The 19,017-nt window shown below is 37.1% G+C and overlaps 1 protein-coding gene across 3 annotated transcripts in view; it reads right to left on the bottom strand.

Moving 5' to 3' along the window:
- Positions 1 to 19,017, bottom strand: part of LOC137249180 (zinc finger protein 91-like) — a 218,185-nt gene that overhangs the window by 126,075 nt on the left and 73,093 nt on the right. For 2 of the 3 annotated variants that reach the window (XM_067780480.1, XM_067780482.1), the window contains exons 4-5: positions 5,603 to 5,743; positions 1,371 to 1,658 (exon numbers count right to left, since the gene is read on the bottom strand). In XM_067780480.1, coding sequence (XP_067636581.1) covers positions 1,371 to 1,658; positions 5,603 to 5,743 — 429 coding nt within the window. The remainder of the gene's footprint in view (positions 1 to 1,370; positions 1,659 to 5,602; positions 5,744 to 19,017) is intronic. The other variant, XM_067780481.1, reaches the window with a different exon arrangement.

The raw sequence follows: 19,017 nt of genomic DNA, 5'->3' as shown, positions 1-19,017 counted from the left end.
CAATGCAAAGTGCCGCAATTTACCTATTTAAAAAAAAACCTACTATACAAAATTTGTTCATTCAAGAGCAGTATAGTTTTAAGAAGAAAACGTCAAACAAATTTTGTGTAGTTGTTTGCAATTTTAAAATATATATTTTCATTTCTTTAGACTTTTTTTTTTTAATTTCTTTCGACATGCTTGTTGCAAGAACAAGTTGCAGTGCAGGCTTAAATTTGTTGTGGCATCACGCATTTCGAACGAAAATTTATAAAAAAATATATGTGTATAATTTTTTAAATAAATAAACTTCAAGTTTGGCTTCAAGGGATATATGTATTTGTGTATAAAAAAGTTTATTTGAGCGTTTTTTACCCGAATACCACGATTCACTGATAAACACATTTGCACAGACTTAATTTACTTTTCATATTTGTTTGTCGAAAGCAATATATATTTTGCCCTGTAACTCTGTTATTGATCGACCGATTTTGAAGATTGTGGCCATTTTAGAAAAGTAAGAAAATACAGATCTTATTACGGCATGGAAAAGCAGACATTTTCGTAGGGTTTAGAAATATGGAAGCCTGAAACACGAAATTGTAAAAATTCGTAATTTTCCAGGATTTCAAGCCCTTTGCGCCACCTTTAAATCTTTTTTGATTGGCCTAAAAGTTTGTATATATTCGTTTTTGAGCTATTCGCATATTTTTAGGGGGTGAGATCAAGAATCCAAACACTTTTTTTCGCTCCATACAAGGAAGGGCCACCCCAATGAACATATATACAAGTAGGCACTGTTCAATATTTAATATCCTACTCTTGCATAACAAGAAAGCACATTACCAAGGGAGACACGAGTCACACTGGCCCAACTTCGTTCTGGATACTGTAACAGGTTGAACTCTTACTTGTCCAGAATCGAAGCCCACATTCGTAATGTATGTCCTGCATGCAATGTGTCCCCACATGACACCAACCACCTTTTCAATTGTAATGTGGAACTTACGCCTCTAACACCAATCTCCCTATGGTCCGCCCCTGTTGAAACCGCCAGTTTCCTAGGCCTCCCGTTAGAGGATTTCGATGACTATTTGTGAGTGGTCGTGTCCATTGAGTGGGGCGAAGCACTGTTAATACAACAACTCAAACAATAAATATGATTTTGTCAAAGTATTCGTTAAAATTAGAATGAATTCTAATCAGTACACGTAGCCACTATTTAACATATTTCCTTAATCCGATCCACCATTTAAGAGATATTGCGATGTCAAAAATTGTTTGCGATCACCGATCGTATAACAGAATACCAGCCCTGGATTCCGCGCTTTACGGAGTAATTAACCTTAATATAATATCACAGTCTACGGAGTTTAGGAATGCCATTTTACCTATTTAGTTTCAATTTAGCCTCTTTTTCTCTTAAAGCTGCCATATTTCGCTCATGCGTCTCTGGATCTTCATCTATATGCGTAGTTGAGTGTAACCGTAGCTCCGAAGCCAAATGAAAAGCTAAGGGACAAGATTCACATCTGTGAATATTATCACCCAGATGTACACGTAAATGCTTATTCGATAGGGCTTTTGTCGTAAAGCACCGGTCGCAGTATTTGCATTTATATGGTTTTTCACCGGTATGAGTACGCAAATGATCCCTTAGGGCCACAGCTCGTGCAAATCTATATAATACAGGCAGAAAATATAGTTAGAAAAAATTTGATGAAATATATTAATTAGGACGAGGATTTTTATGCGTTTCCCAAGGCAGTGGTTCTATGTACCGAGGCGACTCGGGATTTTACCCGACCAAGGACTGTCATTTCAGTGTAACCGCATTTAATTTGTTGCTTCCCTCCCACAAATTGTCATCCTCCCAGCAGCTCCTTGCAGCGGGACTGCTCCATATTCTCTTGCTCCGGGAAGGTATCGAACCCAATCCGGGTCCGTCTCCTGACCCCGGTTCTGAGAAATGGTTTTGCTGCATCTGCCGGAAAAGAATCTTTTTAGGACGGTCATACGGTAAGGGATGGCTGCATAGGACAGATTGTTCCCGGCTAGATCCCAAAACCAGACGTCCAGGTAACTTCTATAAATCTTTTGTGGATCCTTGCTGTTCACGCCCAATGGCGTCCCGTAGTCTACGCCTTGCGTAGCTCCTCATGAAACTTGGGGGTGGGGAGGGAGAATGGCCTGAAGGTTTAATGTGGCCACATAAATCGTTCCCGAGATGTTAGGGCTATCACCTTAATGGTGCTATGGTACCGGAGCGTACCGGATCTGTATCCGGCAAAGGACGATCACATCGATAACACTCCCCAAAGCCTTCGGGGAACAAACTTATCGCTACAACAACAACAGCTGCTCCCACTCATACCTACAATCTCCGTAGTAGAGCCGGCAGCAATGCCGAGCATCGGCCCCTGCCCCCGTCTTCTGTCCCCCTCTCTTCCGCCTACAATTGTGTAGGTCATGGAAACTCTTAGTCCCTACCCCATTTTGCACCGTTTGCCAGCACAGAATATATATGTTTGCGACTTCCGCCCAATCCAGCTCCTGCCATGGACGGTCCCACTTTCCTAGATGTTCTGGTCTCCGCGACGGCAACCCCCCATCGGGTTTCATTGCGCCATGTTGCCAGGCCGCATACACAAATACACCGGGTAGCCCAATGCTTACCCAAGGACGTCCAGTCCCAGGGCCACAACAGCAGTTGCGTCCTAGCCTTCCATAACCCAGGCGTAGTCATCCGTCACTTACTCCCAGATTGACGACGTATCCCCCTATGCACTTCAGAATTCTGCAGTTAAACTGTAATGGATTAACTGGGAAAATCACGGAGATAGTCGATTTCACGAAGTGGCACAACATCCGCATTGCTGCGATTCAAGAGACTAAACTCACAGCAAGATCTGCTCTGCAGACCTGTTCTGGGTACAATGTGCACAGAAAAGATCGCGAGAGCGGAAACGGAGGCGGCATCGCGTTTATCATACACCACTCTGTGCAATATCATATATTTGATCCCGACATCGGCCGCAGGGACAGTGTCTTAGAACGTCAAGGCTTATCTGTCCGGTCAGGCGATGCAAACCTACAAATCATCAACATCTACATCTCTCCTGCCACCTGTTGCCCCAGTGGATACCGTCCTAATATTAGCGCCTTATTCAATGGCGACAATCGCATTATCTTGGGCGATGCCAATGCCCATCCCGATTTATGGCATTCAAACTTGCGGGCGGACAGTAGGGGTGAGATGTTGGCGGATCAAATAGAAGAAACGAGTTCGGCACAATGAACGGAGACGCCTCCACACGTATGGTAGGAAGCTGTTTGCCGGATATATCAATCGTGAGCGCAGAACTCGTAAACTGCGTCAACTGGCAGCCGATGGTAACATTGGCATCCGACCACCTGCTTATACTTATTTCGCTCGAGCATACCGTCGACTTCATCGTCACGGCAAAACGCACTTTCGTAAATTTAAAAAAAGGAAAGTGGGACGAATACAAATCCTTTACAGACAACCGCTTTGCTGCCCTCCTTATCCCGACTGATGCCCGTCAAGGGAAGCGTGCTTTCCGAAAGGTCATTGAATCCCGAAATTCGGCTCACTTTCCGGCGGAGGCCGCTAATTTAGCGAGAGAACGTGACCTTATAAGACAGCTCGATCCCAACGCATCAGGTTGCTTGTGGATGATCACAAGCGGGTGAAATGGGAGGAGCACCTAAGCGGGTGTAACCTCTCTGCCGGTGTAGGTAAACCTTGGTCCACCGTAAAGTTCCTATCGAATCCGTCTAGGCACAATTACAAAGTTTCCATCGCCTTTGGCGATAAAGTGCTGTCGGATGTGAAAAAGTACGCCAGCGCTTTCTGCCGAGAATATATAATGCATTCTACGGTCGACAAAGATAGACGGAGGGCCAACAGACGCGCACATAAACATAAATTCAGCGCGTCACCAATTACCATCACCGCCAAAGAGGTTGAGGATGCCATGCTAAACCATCCAAAGCAGTGGGCCCAGACGGCATAGCCATGCCGATGCTTAAAAGCCTAGGGAAAAAGGGTTTCAAATATTTAGCACATGTCTTTAAATGGAAAATGGCCAAGGTGGTCCCGCTACTAAAGCCTGGGAAACCAGATAACATAGGAGAGTCATATCGCCCGATAACTCTCCTATCGCCAGTAGCCAAGACGCTTGAAGCCATTTTGCTCCCTTACTTCAAAGCAAATTTGCAGCTAGCCTGTCATCAGCACGGTTTCAGAAAACTCCATAGCACCACCACCGCGGTAAATGCCATTAGCACCCAGATGAATTGCGGTTTAAATCAAAACCCCCACCATAGAACAGTACTCGTTGCGCTAGACCTATCAAAACCTTTTGATACGGTCAACCATGGCACGTTACTGCAAGACCAGGAAGGGTCTACTCTTTCCCCATGTCTTAAAAGGTGGGCCGCAAATTATCTGGGTGGTCGACAAGCATCGGCGCAATTTAGAAACGAAACATCAAAACCAAGAAGAATTAAACAAGGGGTGCCGCAGGGTGGTGTCGTATCCCCACTTTTGATTAATTTCTACATATCTAAGCTACCTGCGCCACCAGAAGGAGTTACTATCGTTTGCTACGCCGATGACTGCACAATAATGACCACAGGCCCAGGCTCACAGATCAATGAGCTTTGCAACAGAATAAACGGCTACCTCCCTAATCTCTCCAGTTTTTTCCTCGCATTATCACCAACTAAATCCTCCGCGACCTTATTTACAACATGGACGTCACAAATGTCGACCATTTTGAACATCCACGTCGATGGCACTACCGACTTGTCCTACACCCCAGAATCTTGGGTGTGACGTTTGATCAGGATCTACATTTCTCATTACCACATACAAAGCAATTGGCCAGCCGATTGCATGCTACGCGTCACCCATATGGTCGCCAAGCCTAAAAACTACTCACTGGAAGAAGCTGCAGGCCTGCCAAAATACTGTCCTCAGAACCACCACGGGCTGTCTTCTTATGTACCCAGAACACCATCTACATAATGAGGCGAGAATACTCCCCATCAGGGAGAGAAATGAGATGCTAACCAAACAGTTCCTGTCGCATACCCAGAAACCTGGCGATCCCAACAGACATCTGATTGATGAGCCAACATCGCCTAGAGGCTTAAGGAGTCATCTCCGCAAGCATAATGAGGAAATACGGCACCTGAGAACTGAGCCGTATGACTTTTATGCTAGGAATTGCCCGGTGAATCCAGTACTCAAAGAACAGTACCCAAAACTTGCGGAAGAGGAACGCATACTCCCCAGGAAAACGCGAGTCACTCTAGCTCAACTGTAACAGGCTAAACTCTTACCTATCCAGAATCAACCCCGACATACAAAATGTATGCCCCGTTTGCAATGTGTCCCCACATGACGCCGACCACCCTAATGTGGAACAAACGCCTCTAAAACCCCTCTTACTCTTGTCCACTGTTGAAACTGCAAGTTTCCTTGGACTGCCGTTAGAGAATATTCATGACAATTTGTGATCGGTCGCAGCTATTAGGTGGGGCGAAGCACTGCTACAACAACAACAACAACAACAAGATTTTTACGATAACTTACCGCATTTCACAAAAATTACATTTATGGGGCTTTTTGCCACTATGAATTAGTCTATGTCGATTTAAGACCGATTTTGCTATAAAATGTTTGCCACAAATATCGCACGGGTATTGATAGATGTTGTCACGTATGTTTTTGTATCTGAAAAAAAAAAAACACAAGTCATCAAGACAAAAAAAAAAAAAACAAGTTTATTCATATACACTTACTCACAAAAGTATTTTGCATCCAATTTTTTGCAAATTTCAGCAAGTTTTCCTTAAGTTAAATTATTTTTGCAATTTTTTATGAAAAAAAAATGTTAATATATAATAGAGGAAATATAGGTTAAAGTTCAAAGTTTTACTGAAAATTCAGGAAAATTCGGTAAATTTTCATCAAAGTTTTGAACTTTTCCCCAAGAATTTTCAGAATTTTTCTGAGTATGCAGTTTTGTAGGTCATTCAATTTTAGTCAATAATGTGCTAATCTTAGTCCGCTAAAGTGACTTCCTGATTTTTGGCAATTTTTTTCCTAGCGGACCTTCGTTTTTTTCCCATATAAAAAACAAACTCCGTTCTAAAGTTTATATGGGAATAAGTACGAAGGTCCGCTAGGAAAAAAATTGCCAAAAATCAGGAAGTCACTTTAGCGGATTAAGATTAGCACATTATTGTATTAAAATTGAATGACCTACAAAACTGCATACTCAGAAAAATTCTGAAAATTCTTGGGGAAAAGTTCAAAAGTTTGATGGAAATTTGCCGAATTTTCCTGAATTTTCAGTAAAACTTTGAACTTTAGCCTATATTTCCTCTATTATATATTAACATTTGTTTCATAAAAAAAATGCGAAAATAATCTAACTTAAGGAAAAGTTGCTGAAATTTGAAAAAATCGGATGCAAAGTACTTTTGTGAGTAAGTGTATGTAATACTCCTATATTGCTACAAAAAGCTAGGTACATTCCCAAACATCATAGTGCCGATATATTGCTTTTTAAGCGTTTTTGTTTTTGTATTCAATAATCGAATGTACCTAAATTTACATTTTTCCTTGTCACACTTTTGCTGCTACAATCACAAACATTTTATAGGCTGTCTTGTTTTGATTTCGAATTCAAAACACATTGCGAACATTTTCTATTAGCAAAATAATATGAGTATTACATATATGAGTTTATTTTTTGATATTAAAAAGAAGCGAGGATTGGAATTTTGTAACTAAACTAACAATTTTTTGGCTACTAAAAAGTCGAGTATGTTCAAATTTAAACACGGTCTTAAAACTTTTTAGTATTTTGGACCCATTTACAGAATGGCAAGTTATTTTTTTAGCTAGGAGCTAATTTCAAAATTTGTAAAAAATGCACGAGTTTAACCCCTCATGTTAGCTTAAGTCTGAGCCGTTTTGCAAAAGAGCCTTAAAGAACATCTTCGGCTTATGTCCAAACCCTCTCTCAGCAAAAACAGTTTTTCAAGAACAAAAAAACCCGTGTTGACAGCTATGTATATTGTGAGTTTTTAAAAATATGAAGTACGGCAGTGGGTGATGAAAAATCGCCTTGTGTATTCAAATAAGTTGTGTAGTTTAAACTCAGTTAAGTATAGTTTATTAATCAGATTAAGCTTTTTGTTATACGGATTACAATTATTTTCTCAAAAAGATATTGTTGATAAAAGTTTTTGCAGATCAAAGGAAATATTAGTTTTTTGGACGTATCGTATTGAAAATATTTCAATCGTGTTTTGAACATGACGCCTTGAAAAAGCGCGTACTTTAACTTTCTTTCTTCCTTTTCTTTTTTTTCTTTTCTCTTCTCTTCTCTTTTTTTCTCTTCTCTTTATTCTCTTTTCTTTTTTAATTTTTCTTCCTTTCGTTCCCTTTTCATTCCTTTCCCTTACCTTTGCTTGCTTCCGTTTCTTCCCGTCCTTTAATTTTTTCATTTTATTTGATTTTGTTTTAGTTATCGATGTTAGAAAAAAAATAAAAGGAATTGTGTAAAGCAAATGAATTTGCCTCGGTAGTTAAAAACATATAATTTTATTTTACTTTATTTTATTTTATACATTTGTAAATTTTAGTGAGTTTTAGTTTTTTTTATTAAATTATTGTGCTTTATTATGACAGAAAAGCTCAAAAGAATTAAACATACCAGCTGTCATTAGACCTATTATGGCTACAGGACCTGGCTCTTGAGTTGATGAATTAGTTTCTAAACTAAACAGCTATCTCCCCGATCTTTCCGGTTTTTCACCTCGCGCAACTTGGCACTATCACCGATAAAATCCACGGCCGCCCTGTTTACGACGTGGAAGGAACAGATGGCGCAAATATTGGACGTACGCGTCGATGGTGTGTTAAGGTCCACTTGGGAGATTCACCCTTGGAACGTACCAGTTGGCTGGTGATAGGGAAAAAGTTACCTTTCATCCTCACTCAAGTCTGCCTGGGGTGGTTGAAACAAATTTTTGTTAATTTCGCGCAGGTGGCATCTCTAAAGAGTCCAATGGTGTGGGAAAATTCCCAATAACGGCAACCACCATGGCGTAACTATGCAAGGTGATAGCTGACTCGTAGTTTTCATACGATTTGACACATCTACTTTCAGCGCAGTTCGATTTTGACATTAGTCCATCGGTTTACAAAAACAAAGTATATGGAACTTATAATGATGGCTGCAGGAATGTCACAGCGACCACCACCTCGTACGGTTCCACCATGGAAACTACAGTTAAATCATGCGATTTAACGGCGCCGTTCCACTGCGCAGTTGAAATAATGGTGGAATTTTGTTTTAACAAGTGACGGCGTCGAGGCGCCATTTGTAGAAATCATTCGCGAAATTGCAATCGTTGGCGGCGGTATGTTCCACCAAGTGAATTTTTCATTGTGAGTGGTAGTGAAAAAAAGGAGAAATAAATTAAGTTCGTTTTTGTTAAAATTAAACCCAATAAATTGGTAAGTTTAGACCATTGTTAGTTTTAACTAATTCTGTTGTAAACCGGGAAGTAAAAACATGGCAATAATAAGCCTAATTCGTGGTCCTAAAAGTCGCTCAAGGGTCTATTGGCGGAAGTATTGAAATTAAACTGCGTAAAAATATATATTCATTCATATTAAGCTTGCTCCAAGAAATCTCTCAAAAGTTTGCTAAATTTTAGATCTACCGACTTAACGTTGTTAAAGCAAGAAGAGATTTCACTAACGTTCTTCGACTAAGCATAAAAATAACCAGTGCAAAGAGGCCCCTTTTCTTTTGGGTACAGTTTTGCCTATATTCTTTGGTCATGTAATATACGGCTTCTGCTAGCCGTACTATAAATCTTACCCCCGATCGCCTTGGTGCTGTTCTGGGAAATTGGAACCGTGGAGGGCGCCGCCTCCATATTGTTGCCATGGTGTGCATTGATTAAGATCACACTACCGCGGCGGCCGTCTACGGTATACTTTAAACAACATACAAATTAATACACCGTAATTACTTTTCGGTAATTTAACTTTAATTTTTATTAAAAGTTTTCTGCGTTTTAAAAATGCGTCTGCACACGATCGTATCCAAAATTATATTCATGGCTGTGAAACATGAAAGTGCCGATGTCACTCTTGCCACTCGTCACTTTCATGTTTCACCACACATATATCGTATTCTCTCTTACATGCTATATTTCAATGCTCATGTCATATTATTATAAAGAACCAAATACTTTCTATTTGTAATATTCACAATTAAATGTCATTGTGAGTAACAATGTTGAGATGTTGCCAGATGATTATTAAAAAGTTAATTTGGGGGATTTTATCCTTACATCACCCTTTTTGGGGAAAAGAAGAATTGACAAAGTGATCAATTTTGTCACATTCTTCTTTTGCCATAACATATAAAAATTGTTGCGAACAAACGAATATATTTATATTAGGGTGTACCTCCCCTTTTTAATTCGTTGGTTCGGAACCATTTTTATTACTGATTATTACAAATGAATGAATTTGATTTTAATTTATTAAATTATGTTGTTTGTTCTTCTTTTTGTTGTAGATATTTACATTTTAATATATTTTAAATTTGTTAAAGTTTTACATTTTTAATCTTTGCTGCTTTTGAAATATGTCTTTTTTCTGTTTTGTTTTTTTTTTTTTTTGTTTGAACTTAAGAAATACGAACAATTTTCATGAAATAGGTTTTTTGAATATACAAAATGTGTGTTATTTTACTTTTTTTTTGTTTTAACAATTTTTTTTTTGCCTTCGTGGCTGCTTAACTGCTAATAAGTAAATTTTGGATTTGTTTTTTAATCAAATTTAAGGTTCAGTGAGAGTATTAGAGTAATGTTAATTTACTTTACTTAGGCGATTTTTATGTACCACTTTTTCTTTGTTTTTGACTTCATCGAAAATAGTTACATTGGGGTCGTTAATTTTGGTTATTGTAAACGGACCTTGATAAATATTTTCGTGTTTATGGTGTGGTTCTTTTTGTAAAAGTACTTTATCTCCGATTTTTACAATTAAAGGTCGTGCCGTTTTATCGTACAAATTCTTACTTTGTAATTTATTTTTATTAATTAGATTTTGTGCCATTTTGTGTGCTTTCTGCATCCTAAACTTAACTTCTTTGGCGTAGTTTTCGACATTATAAATTGGGTAAATTGTTTCTTTTGTCAATTCATTAGGCAAAGTTGCCTTTTTCCCAAATACTAATTCGTAAGGCGAAAATTGATTATCGAAAACTGTGCTACTCGTAGTGTTGTGTAGGAAGGTAAAATATTTTAAATAAACATCCCAATCAGAAAAATTGTCTTTTAAATATGCACGCAAGTATTCATTAAAAACTCTATGATTACGTTCAATCGTGCCAACAGTTTCATGATGGTATGCAGTTGAAAAATTATGTTGGATATTTAAAAGTTTAGTTAATTCTTCAAATAATTCGTTTTTAAATTCAGTACCTAAATCTGATTTTATGGCATTCATTGTGCCGTATGTTAAAATGAATCCTTCAAAAATAGCTGAAGCGATTGTTTTTGCCGATTTGTCTGGTACAGCGACTGTTACCAGATATTTAGTCATGTCGCAAATCATGGTAAGTGCGAACTTGTTACCATATTTGGACTCAGGTAGGGGTCCTATTGTGTCAATTACTAGTATATCAAATGGTTTACAAGGAGTTGGTGTTAAAACAAGTTTTTCTTTTGTTTTAGGTTTAACCTTGTTTAAAAGACAATCCTTACAATTTTTGATATATTTCGATATATCTCGAGTCATGTTCTTCCAATAAAATTTTGTTCGCAATTTTGCGTAAAGTCTTTTCATTCCGCAATGTCCACCGGAAATGGGATCATTATGGTAAATTTTCATAAGTTTTAATTTTGTATCTTCGTCTGTTACTGTCTCCACTGGATCTGTCAGTATAATTTCTAATGATTTTAAAATTTTATTTCCAATATTTTTGAAATTCGTAATAGTATAATGTTCGAACATAATATCGTTTTTAGGCCATTCAATCTGCTTAATTTTGCGTTTGCCGGCTTCTGATTCAAGCCTCGAAAGTAATTTCTCTAAAGTCATTATTTCGTTAACAAGCTCAAAACTAAGTAACTCGAGTTTCTTATGTTTAATATGCGCAAAGATTCTTAAATTTGTTGTTTTATTATTTTTATCGTACGTAATTGCAGATCTTATTCGTGGGACTTTTTTTGAAAAATTAAATGAAAATTTGTCGTAGACATGTAAAGTAAGTTGTTTTTCGTCAGTTTTGTCTGTTTTTCTATGTAAATTTTTGTCGATTGCCTTTTTCGTCATGGCTCTTGTCTGTACTGCTAAAATTTGTTTATTAGCTTCTTTAATCTCATCGATTGTTATACGCGATAGTGCATCAGCACACACGTTTGATTTACCTTTTATATATACAATAGTAAAGTTATATTCAGATAGTTCCAGTCTTATTCTGGAAAGTTTTGAAGATGGGTCTTTCATATTGAATAAGAATACTAGAGGTCTATGATCTGACTTTACAATGAAATGGGTACCATACACATATGGTCGAAATTGCTTGATTGCAAAGTAAATAGCTAAAAGCTCTAATTCTATAATAGGTTTTTTCTGTTCTGCTTTATTAAATGCTTTAGAAGCGAAACAAATTGGTAAATCACTACCTTGCTGTTCTTGACTCAAAATAGCGCCACATCCAGTTGTGGAAGCATCAACTGTAATAATGAATTGTTTAGTAAAATCTGGATATTGAAGTAATTTTGGTGAAAGTAACGCTGCTTTCAAAGATAAAAATGCTCTTTCGCACTCTACATCCCATACAAATTCAACTCTTTTTCTGCTTAATCGATTTAAGGGCGCTGCCAGAGACGCAAAATTAGGTATAAACCGTCTGTAATAATTTGCAAACGCGACGAATCGTCGTACCGCGTCTTTGTCAGTCGGTTTCGTATACTTTTTAATTGCGTTTATCTTAGAGTCGTCTGGCAACAAACCTTTGGCTGAACATTGATGACCTAAAAATGTAACTTCTGGTCGTAAAAAGTTGCATTTATTTGGGTTAAGTTTGAGATTAAAAGATCTACAAGTATCGAAGACTTTTGAAAGATTTTTAATGTGGTGTGCTTCGCTACACCCTATGACGATAATATCGTCGACGTACAAAAATGCGACATTGGGTGGTATACCCGAAAAAGCTATGGTCATCATTCGCGAGAATGAATTTGGTGCTATATTTAAGCTGAATGGAAGCACTTTCCATCTAAATGCGCCACGGTCAGTGCTGAAAGACGTAATGTCCCGAGAGTCAGGATGCAAGGGGATTTGATGAAATCCTTAAAAAAGATCTAATGTGGAAAAATATTTTGCTCTACCGAGATTGTCTAAAATATCGTCAACTCTAGCTAGTGGAAATTTATCAGAAATCAGTTTTTTGTTTACCGCGCGAAAATCTACGCACATACGATATGCTTTTTGACCATTAGTATCTTTCTTTGGGACTACAATCAAAGGACTATTGTAATTCGAATAACTAGGTTCCATCAAATCGTTGTCTAACAATTTATTTACTTGGCGATTTATTTCTTCGCGTTGAGAATATGGCAATCTATAATTTTTAACATATACCGGATCGTTGTCTGTCAATCTTAGTTTTTGCTCGTAAAAGTTATTTAAAGTCATTTTGTCCGTGTCAAGAGTGAAAATGTCGGCATAATCTATGCAAAGGTCAATTAATTTACTATGAGCATGTTGAGGTATTTGATTTTTTAAAATCGAAGTTAGTTTTTTCGTACGTTTGTCTTCTGTTTCTGTCTTGTTAATTGTATAAACATTGTATTTTGAAAGTTTTTCTGTCCGAATACTTTTTCTTTTCACATACTTTATATCATCTGTTTATTTATGACTTTAATAATTGGGTTACTGGAATTAACAATGAACCTAGCTGTGAAAACACCTTTTTCGATTTCCTGCGAGTCCACGAAAAGTGGTTCGGGTGAATTTCCTAAATCAAAAAGTCTGAATATTTCGCATCTTGGAGGAATGATACAACTGTCGCTTTCTGTTCCATGTAGGATTGGTATCGCGACTTTTTCATTACCTACCCAAAAGGAAATACTATTTCTTTCATAATTAATAATGCATTTGTTAATTTTCAGAAAATCTTTACCCAGTATGCCATCGGATGGAATATTAAAGTCTTCATTTACTACGTGTAAAGTATGTTTAATAGAAAAGTTTGAAAAATTTAAATTTGCTGTAATTTTACCTAAAGTGGAAACTGAATTGGAAGTGACACCGGTAATGTTAATAATGTCGTTCGTGTTTAATGAAATGTTACTGTCTAGACATGATATTTTTATTAAGGAAATGTCGGCTTTTTTGTGACTCGTTTAGTTGTAATTCTATAAAATCAGAGTAATTTAAATTTAAACAATAGATGTTTATTGGTGAGGGAAGTTCGCTTACTGGCTTAGTTCGTCCTCCCTCAGTGTTCGCTCCTGAGGGGCACTGGCGTTTAAAGCGCGAACGTTTGCGTTTCGACCTCTACCGTTTGAGGATCTTGAATTGCTGTTCCTAATGTTACTATTGTTTGGATTAGGGTTGGTATTTGGACGCGCATTATTATTGTGATTATTCTGATATCTATTTCCGTTATAAATCCTGTATCTTTGATTATTATTACCGTTATAGTTACTATTGTGTGAAAATGAACTGTTATTATTTCTATAACCAATATAGCCGCGGTTTTGGTAAAAACCTCGATAACTACCACGTGAATTTCTAAATGTACTGTTACCACGTGATCGAAAAGCTAAAACCTGACGTTCAGTTACTTCGTTGTTTTGTTCTACAATTAATTTTGCTACTACGTCTTTCGGATCAGTAAATGCCGTTGAGGCTAAAATGGTTTTTATTAAATTTGATTTTGCGTTTAAACGACACACGTTAACAGTTTGTTCGACTGCCATTTCATGAGCTTTCGTTTGAGTGATCCCTTCAATAATAAGAGACCGCTAAAGTGAGTCAGCTAAATCTTCAACTTTTTTGGCAAAGTCTGTATAATTGTTACCGCTAACATGCAACGCTGCAATTCTTTCGAGTTGTCTGGTTTGATCCTATTACGTAGAGCTGTTTTAATTTCGTTGACTGAAACTACTTGTGTTGGTATTGCTTCACGAGCTTTACCCTCTAATTTTGATTTTAAGAACGCTATAAAAGTATCGGTTAAATCTGCAGTGGCGAATTGTTCGAGTAATGCAATTTTGTCTATGAAAGAATCAAGTGCTAGTGGATCACCACTGTAGTTTTCTCTAATAGAATTAGCACATGTGTTAATAGAAATTCTTTTATCCTCTGGTGTTGCCATGATTTGATCGTTAAGATCTGGAGCTGAATTAGAAGAAGATGAGGCCACGTTTGTACTATTTGGATCGTTAGGATCTGATTTTAGAGTAGAAGTTAAAATTTCACTATTTGAATCGTTAAGATTTGAAACTAAATTAGAAGTTGAATTTTGAATGGAATAATTTTCGAAGCCTGGAAAATCTGTTGATAAAGAGAATCTATTTTCCTGGTTTGTGACTTTTTCGGTCGAAGATGAAGCTAAACTTTCGTAGCTTGAGCCTGATTTATCTGAATCGGATTCTGAATCTGAAGTTTTTTGCACTTGTCTACCACTTCTAAGGTTGTACATATGAAATTACTAAAGCACTTGTTTGAATGTTGAATTTAAGATTGAAGTTAAATTGTTGAGGAAAAAGAGCGAAGGAAAAATTTAAAGAAATATTTAACAATTTATTATAAGAATTAATTGAAACTGCAGTAAATTTTTATAAAAAATTTGTAAAAAGTAATTGAATTCAAAATGGCTCAAAAGTATGTAAGTTTTAATTGGTAAAAGTCTTAAAATGTACTCACGGACGCACCGCTTTATTGAAAAAAATCTCAATTTGGTTTTTCACGGAACCACCGCATGTAATAAAAATTGAATTGGTTTTTCACGGAACCACCGCATGTAATAAAAAAAATCTTAGTTGGTTTTTAACGGAACCCACCGTATGTATCAAAAAAAAAAATTTAATTGGTTTTTCCGAAAACCACCGTATGTATTGTCAAAAAAAATCCAAAATTTATATTGAATGCGAAATTAATTTAATTGGAATACGAAGACACCAAATTTAATACGAAATTTTAATTTTTTTAATATTCATACATATATAAGTTTAAAGAAAAAATACCCGTAGGCGAAAGAAATGTTAAATACGTATATGTATGTTATACTTATTATGCTGCTGTATTATTAATTTACGATTTAATCAAAATGTCTTTTTTTCAATTTTATTACTTCTGCTTTCGTTTAAAAATTTTTATTATTAGATTCCGTTTTAAAAATTAGAAATTATTATGCTTCCGTTTAAAAAATTTTATTATTAGGTTACGATTTGATCACGTTTTTATTGAATCGGAATGTCTTTACCCACTCTCACTGCACTATGTCTGCACTTCACTGCTGCCAAAGTTTTAATAGACCGGGCTCCAGCCTCACGGTCGCCATGTAATATACGGCTTCTGCTAGCCGCACTATAAATCTTACCCCCGATCGCCTTGGTGCTGTTCTGGGAAATTGGAACCGTGGAGGGCGCCGCCTCCATATTGTTGCCATGGTGTGCATTGATTAAGATCACACTACCGCGGCGGCCGTCTACGGTATACTTTAAACAACATACAAATTAATACACCGTAATTACTTTTCGGTAATTTAACTTTAATTTTTATTAAAAATTTTCTGCGTTTTAAAAATGCGTCTGCACACGATCGTATCCAAAATTATATTCATGGCGGTGAAACATGAAAGTGCCGATGTCACTCTTGCCACTCGTCACTTTCATGTTTCACCCCACATATATCGTATTCTCTCTTACATGCTATATTTCAATGCTCATGTCATATTATTGTGTATTTGGTTCTTTCTATTTGTAATATTCACAATTAAATGTCATTGTGAGTAACAATGTTGAGATGTTGCCAGATGATTATTAAAAAGTTAATTTGGGGGATTTTACAGTCATATGCCCCATATACTCAGCTACGCGGTTAGTTATCTATTTTTCTAATTATCAATATTATAATTTTATTTATGAATCAATTTTAATTACCATTTTTTTCAGTGCTATTTATTTTTGAATACATCTTTGCTGTCAAATTGCAAGTGTCAATTTTTTTTATCTTACACAAGTGCCTAAGCTTCATACGGAAGCGCTTTTCTTGGCACTGTCATAAGAAATTCAAGCATTTTCATACGACTCAAAATTATATGTGAGGGCATATGCGAGCGCATGAAAAATTTTTTTTATTAAAGTAAGAATTTGTATCTGTGCATATGATTCGGAGCAAAACAAAACAAAAGTCCTGCAAGTGCATAGGGTTGAGCAGCCGTGTTCTTAACGAAAACGGATTATGATCAAATTGCCAACTAAAGCAATACATAATCCATGTAATATGTTGTACGTTTTTATCGCTTATAAAACATTAACAGCATTCTTTCTTATTTCATAGCTCCACCATCGCCACACCACGCACTACCACCGCCGACAGCACAACACCGCGCGCCAATACCACCTACAAACGTATACCCCAACCGCGCATGAACATCATCAGCGCGCCGCACCGTGCAACAACAGAACAGTGTCATAAAACAGGCAGAGGCCCATCTAAACGGCCTCCTGCAAACCACGGCAGTGTCATAAAAGGCAGAGGCCCTTCTAAACGGTCTCCTGCAAAACCAACAGTGACAAATAAAAGGAAGATGCCCACCTAAACGGCCTCCTGCACCACCTACAGTGACAATTAAAAGGCAGAAGCCCACCTAAACGGCCTGCTGCAGCACCGGCAGTGACAAATAAAAGGCAGAGGCCCACCTAAACGGTCTCCTGGAAAACCAACAGTGACAAATAAAAGGAAGAGGCCCACCTAAACAGCATCGGCAGTGACAAATAAACGGCAGAGGCCCTCCTAGATGGCCTCCTGCACCAACTACAGTGACAATTAAAAGGCAGATGCCCACCTAATCGGCCTCCTGCACCACCTACAGTGACAATTAAAAGGCAGAAGCCCACCTAAACGGCCTGCTGCAGCACCGGCAGTGACAAATAAAAGGCAGAGGCCCACCTAAACGGCCTCCTGCACCGCCTACAGTGACAATTAATGGCAGAGGCCCACCTAAACGGCCTCCTGCAGCATGGGCAGTGACAACTAAAAGGCAGAGGTCCACCTAAACGGCCTCCTGCAGCATCGGCAGTGGCAACTAAAAGGCTGAAGCCCACCTAAACTGCCTCATGTAAAACCATCAGTGACAAATAAAAGGCAGAGGCCCACCTAAACGGCCTCCTGCACCACCTACAGTGACAATTAAAAGGCAGAGGCCCACCTAAACGGCCTCCTGCAGCATCGGCAATGACATCATAAGAAGGCAGAGGCCCCCCTAAACGGCCTCCTGCACCACCGGCTAATACAACGAGAACACCATATAATGGGTGAGTTCGTTCCATAATACGGACGATTTAGAAATTTTAACTTTTTTTCTTTGAATTTAAATTTATAATGAATTTAAACATATTTAAGCCATTAAGCTGTCTTAGAACGACATTGTAGAAGAAAAATGTTTTCATTAAGTTAACATCCAAATATGTAGTAAGAATTACGCCTAATTTTATGTTACATTAAACGCAAAACTTGAGGAGTGTTTAATTGCTGCTCGCATTCAGCATATGCGATAATTTTTTTTCTAAGGCTTAGGTTAAAATTTGTAAGTAAATTTTGCGGTTGGCAGCAACAAACAAAATTTACTTCATTAATATTTCAGCTTTGATTGCATTTGTTTAATAAAATGCAATTTTATTATAACGTTGCTTTAGCATATTTTATAAACATACATACCTATTTATAGCTGCTAGTAGAATAAAAACACACAATACCATACGATGCACTTACGTATGTACATCTGCATAGCGATACATTCATCTTTTACTCATAGTTAATATCAATTACAAGAACCACTCGAAATGTATGTGCATATGTATCAGCAACATAGCCTATATACGTGCATACACCTTTGTTAGTACTATGTAATATTGTATATATGTTTTTTTTATCATTTCGAACCTAATTTCGAATTTTCCAACCTAATATTAGAAAGTTTAAAATTATTTGAATATTAGAGTGCAAAATTTCGGATGTACGAACCTAGCTTCGAAAGTTCAAAATTTTGAAAACCATTTCTAAGTTAATTTCGAAATGGGCAATGGCATAATTTAAATTGTAAAACATTCGCGCGCATTGAATACTCTACTAGCGCTTTTTGAACATACCTTCGAGCAAATTTTTGCACTAACTTATTAATAGATAGCAGATGAAATTATAAAATAAGAAAATTGGGGTAGATAAGCACATTTGACACAGCTGCTAACTTCTCATGCTCCTTTAAATGAGCGAAATAATTTAAATTTCGATTTCTGCAAAAACTAAGCCTGTTACGATACCTAACAGCGGTACTGCATACATATATTTAGAATCTATATAAATATATATATATATAATATTTACCTTTTTACTTGCTGGCTCGAGGTCATATAAATAAAAACACGGTGTTTATATTTTGTGTCAATATATTTCGATTACACATCGGTAATCGTCTTCAAGGGACAACTAACAACAAACATAAAAACATTTAATGTAACAAACAATAATTTTATATTGCAATCAAAACACTTGATACCTACATTATTTCACATTCGTACTGTATAACGAGGAGTATTAAACTGTTTCTTTTTTGTTAACAAGTGTCTGTATGCTTGCGCTTGTTATCAATATCTGTTTTGTAGTTCATACGTATGTCCGTCGGTGTATTCACTATATGTAACATTTCCAATGTATATCTCTTTTTCCAT

Source organism: Eurosta solidaginis, chromosome 4, assembly GCF_040869045.1.
Source record: "Eurosta solidaginis isolate ZX-2024a chromosome 4, ASM4086904v1, whole genome shotgun sequence".
NCBI classification, from domain to species: Eukaryota; Metazoa; Arthropoda; class Insecta; order Diptera; family Tephritidae; genus Eurosta; species Eurosta solidaginis.
The sequence above is the reverse complement of the archived record's forward strand: the minus strand, read 5'-3'. Positions and strand labels throughout refer to the sequence as shown.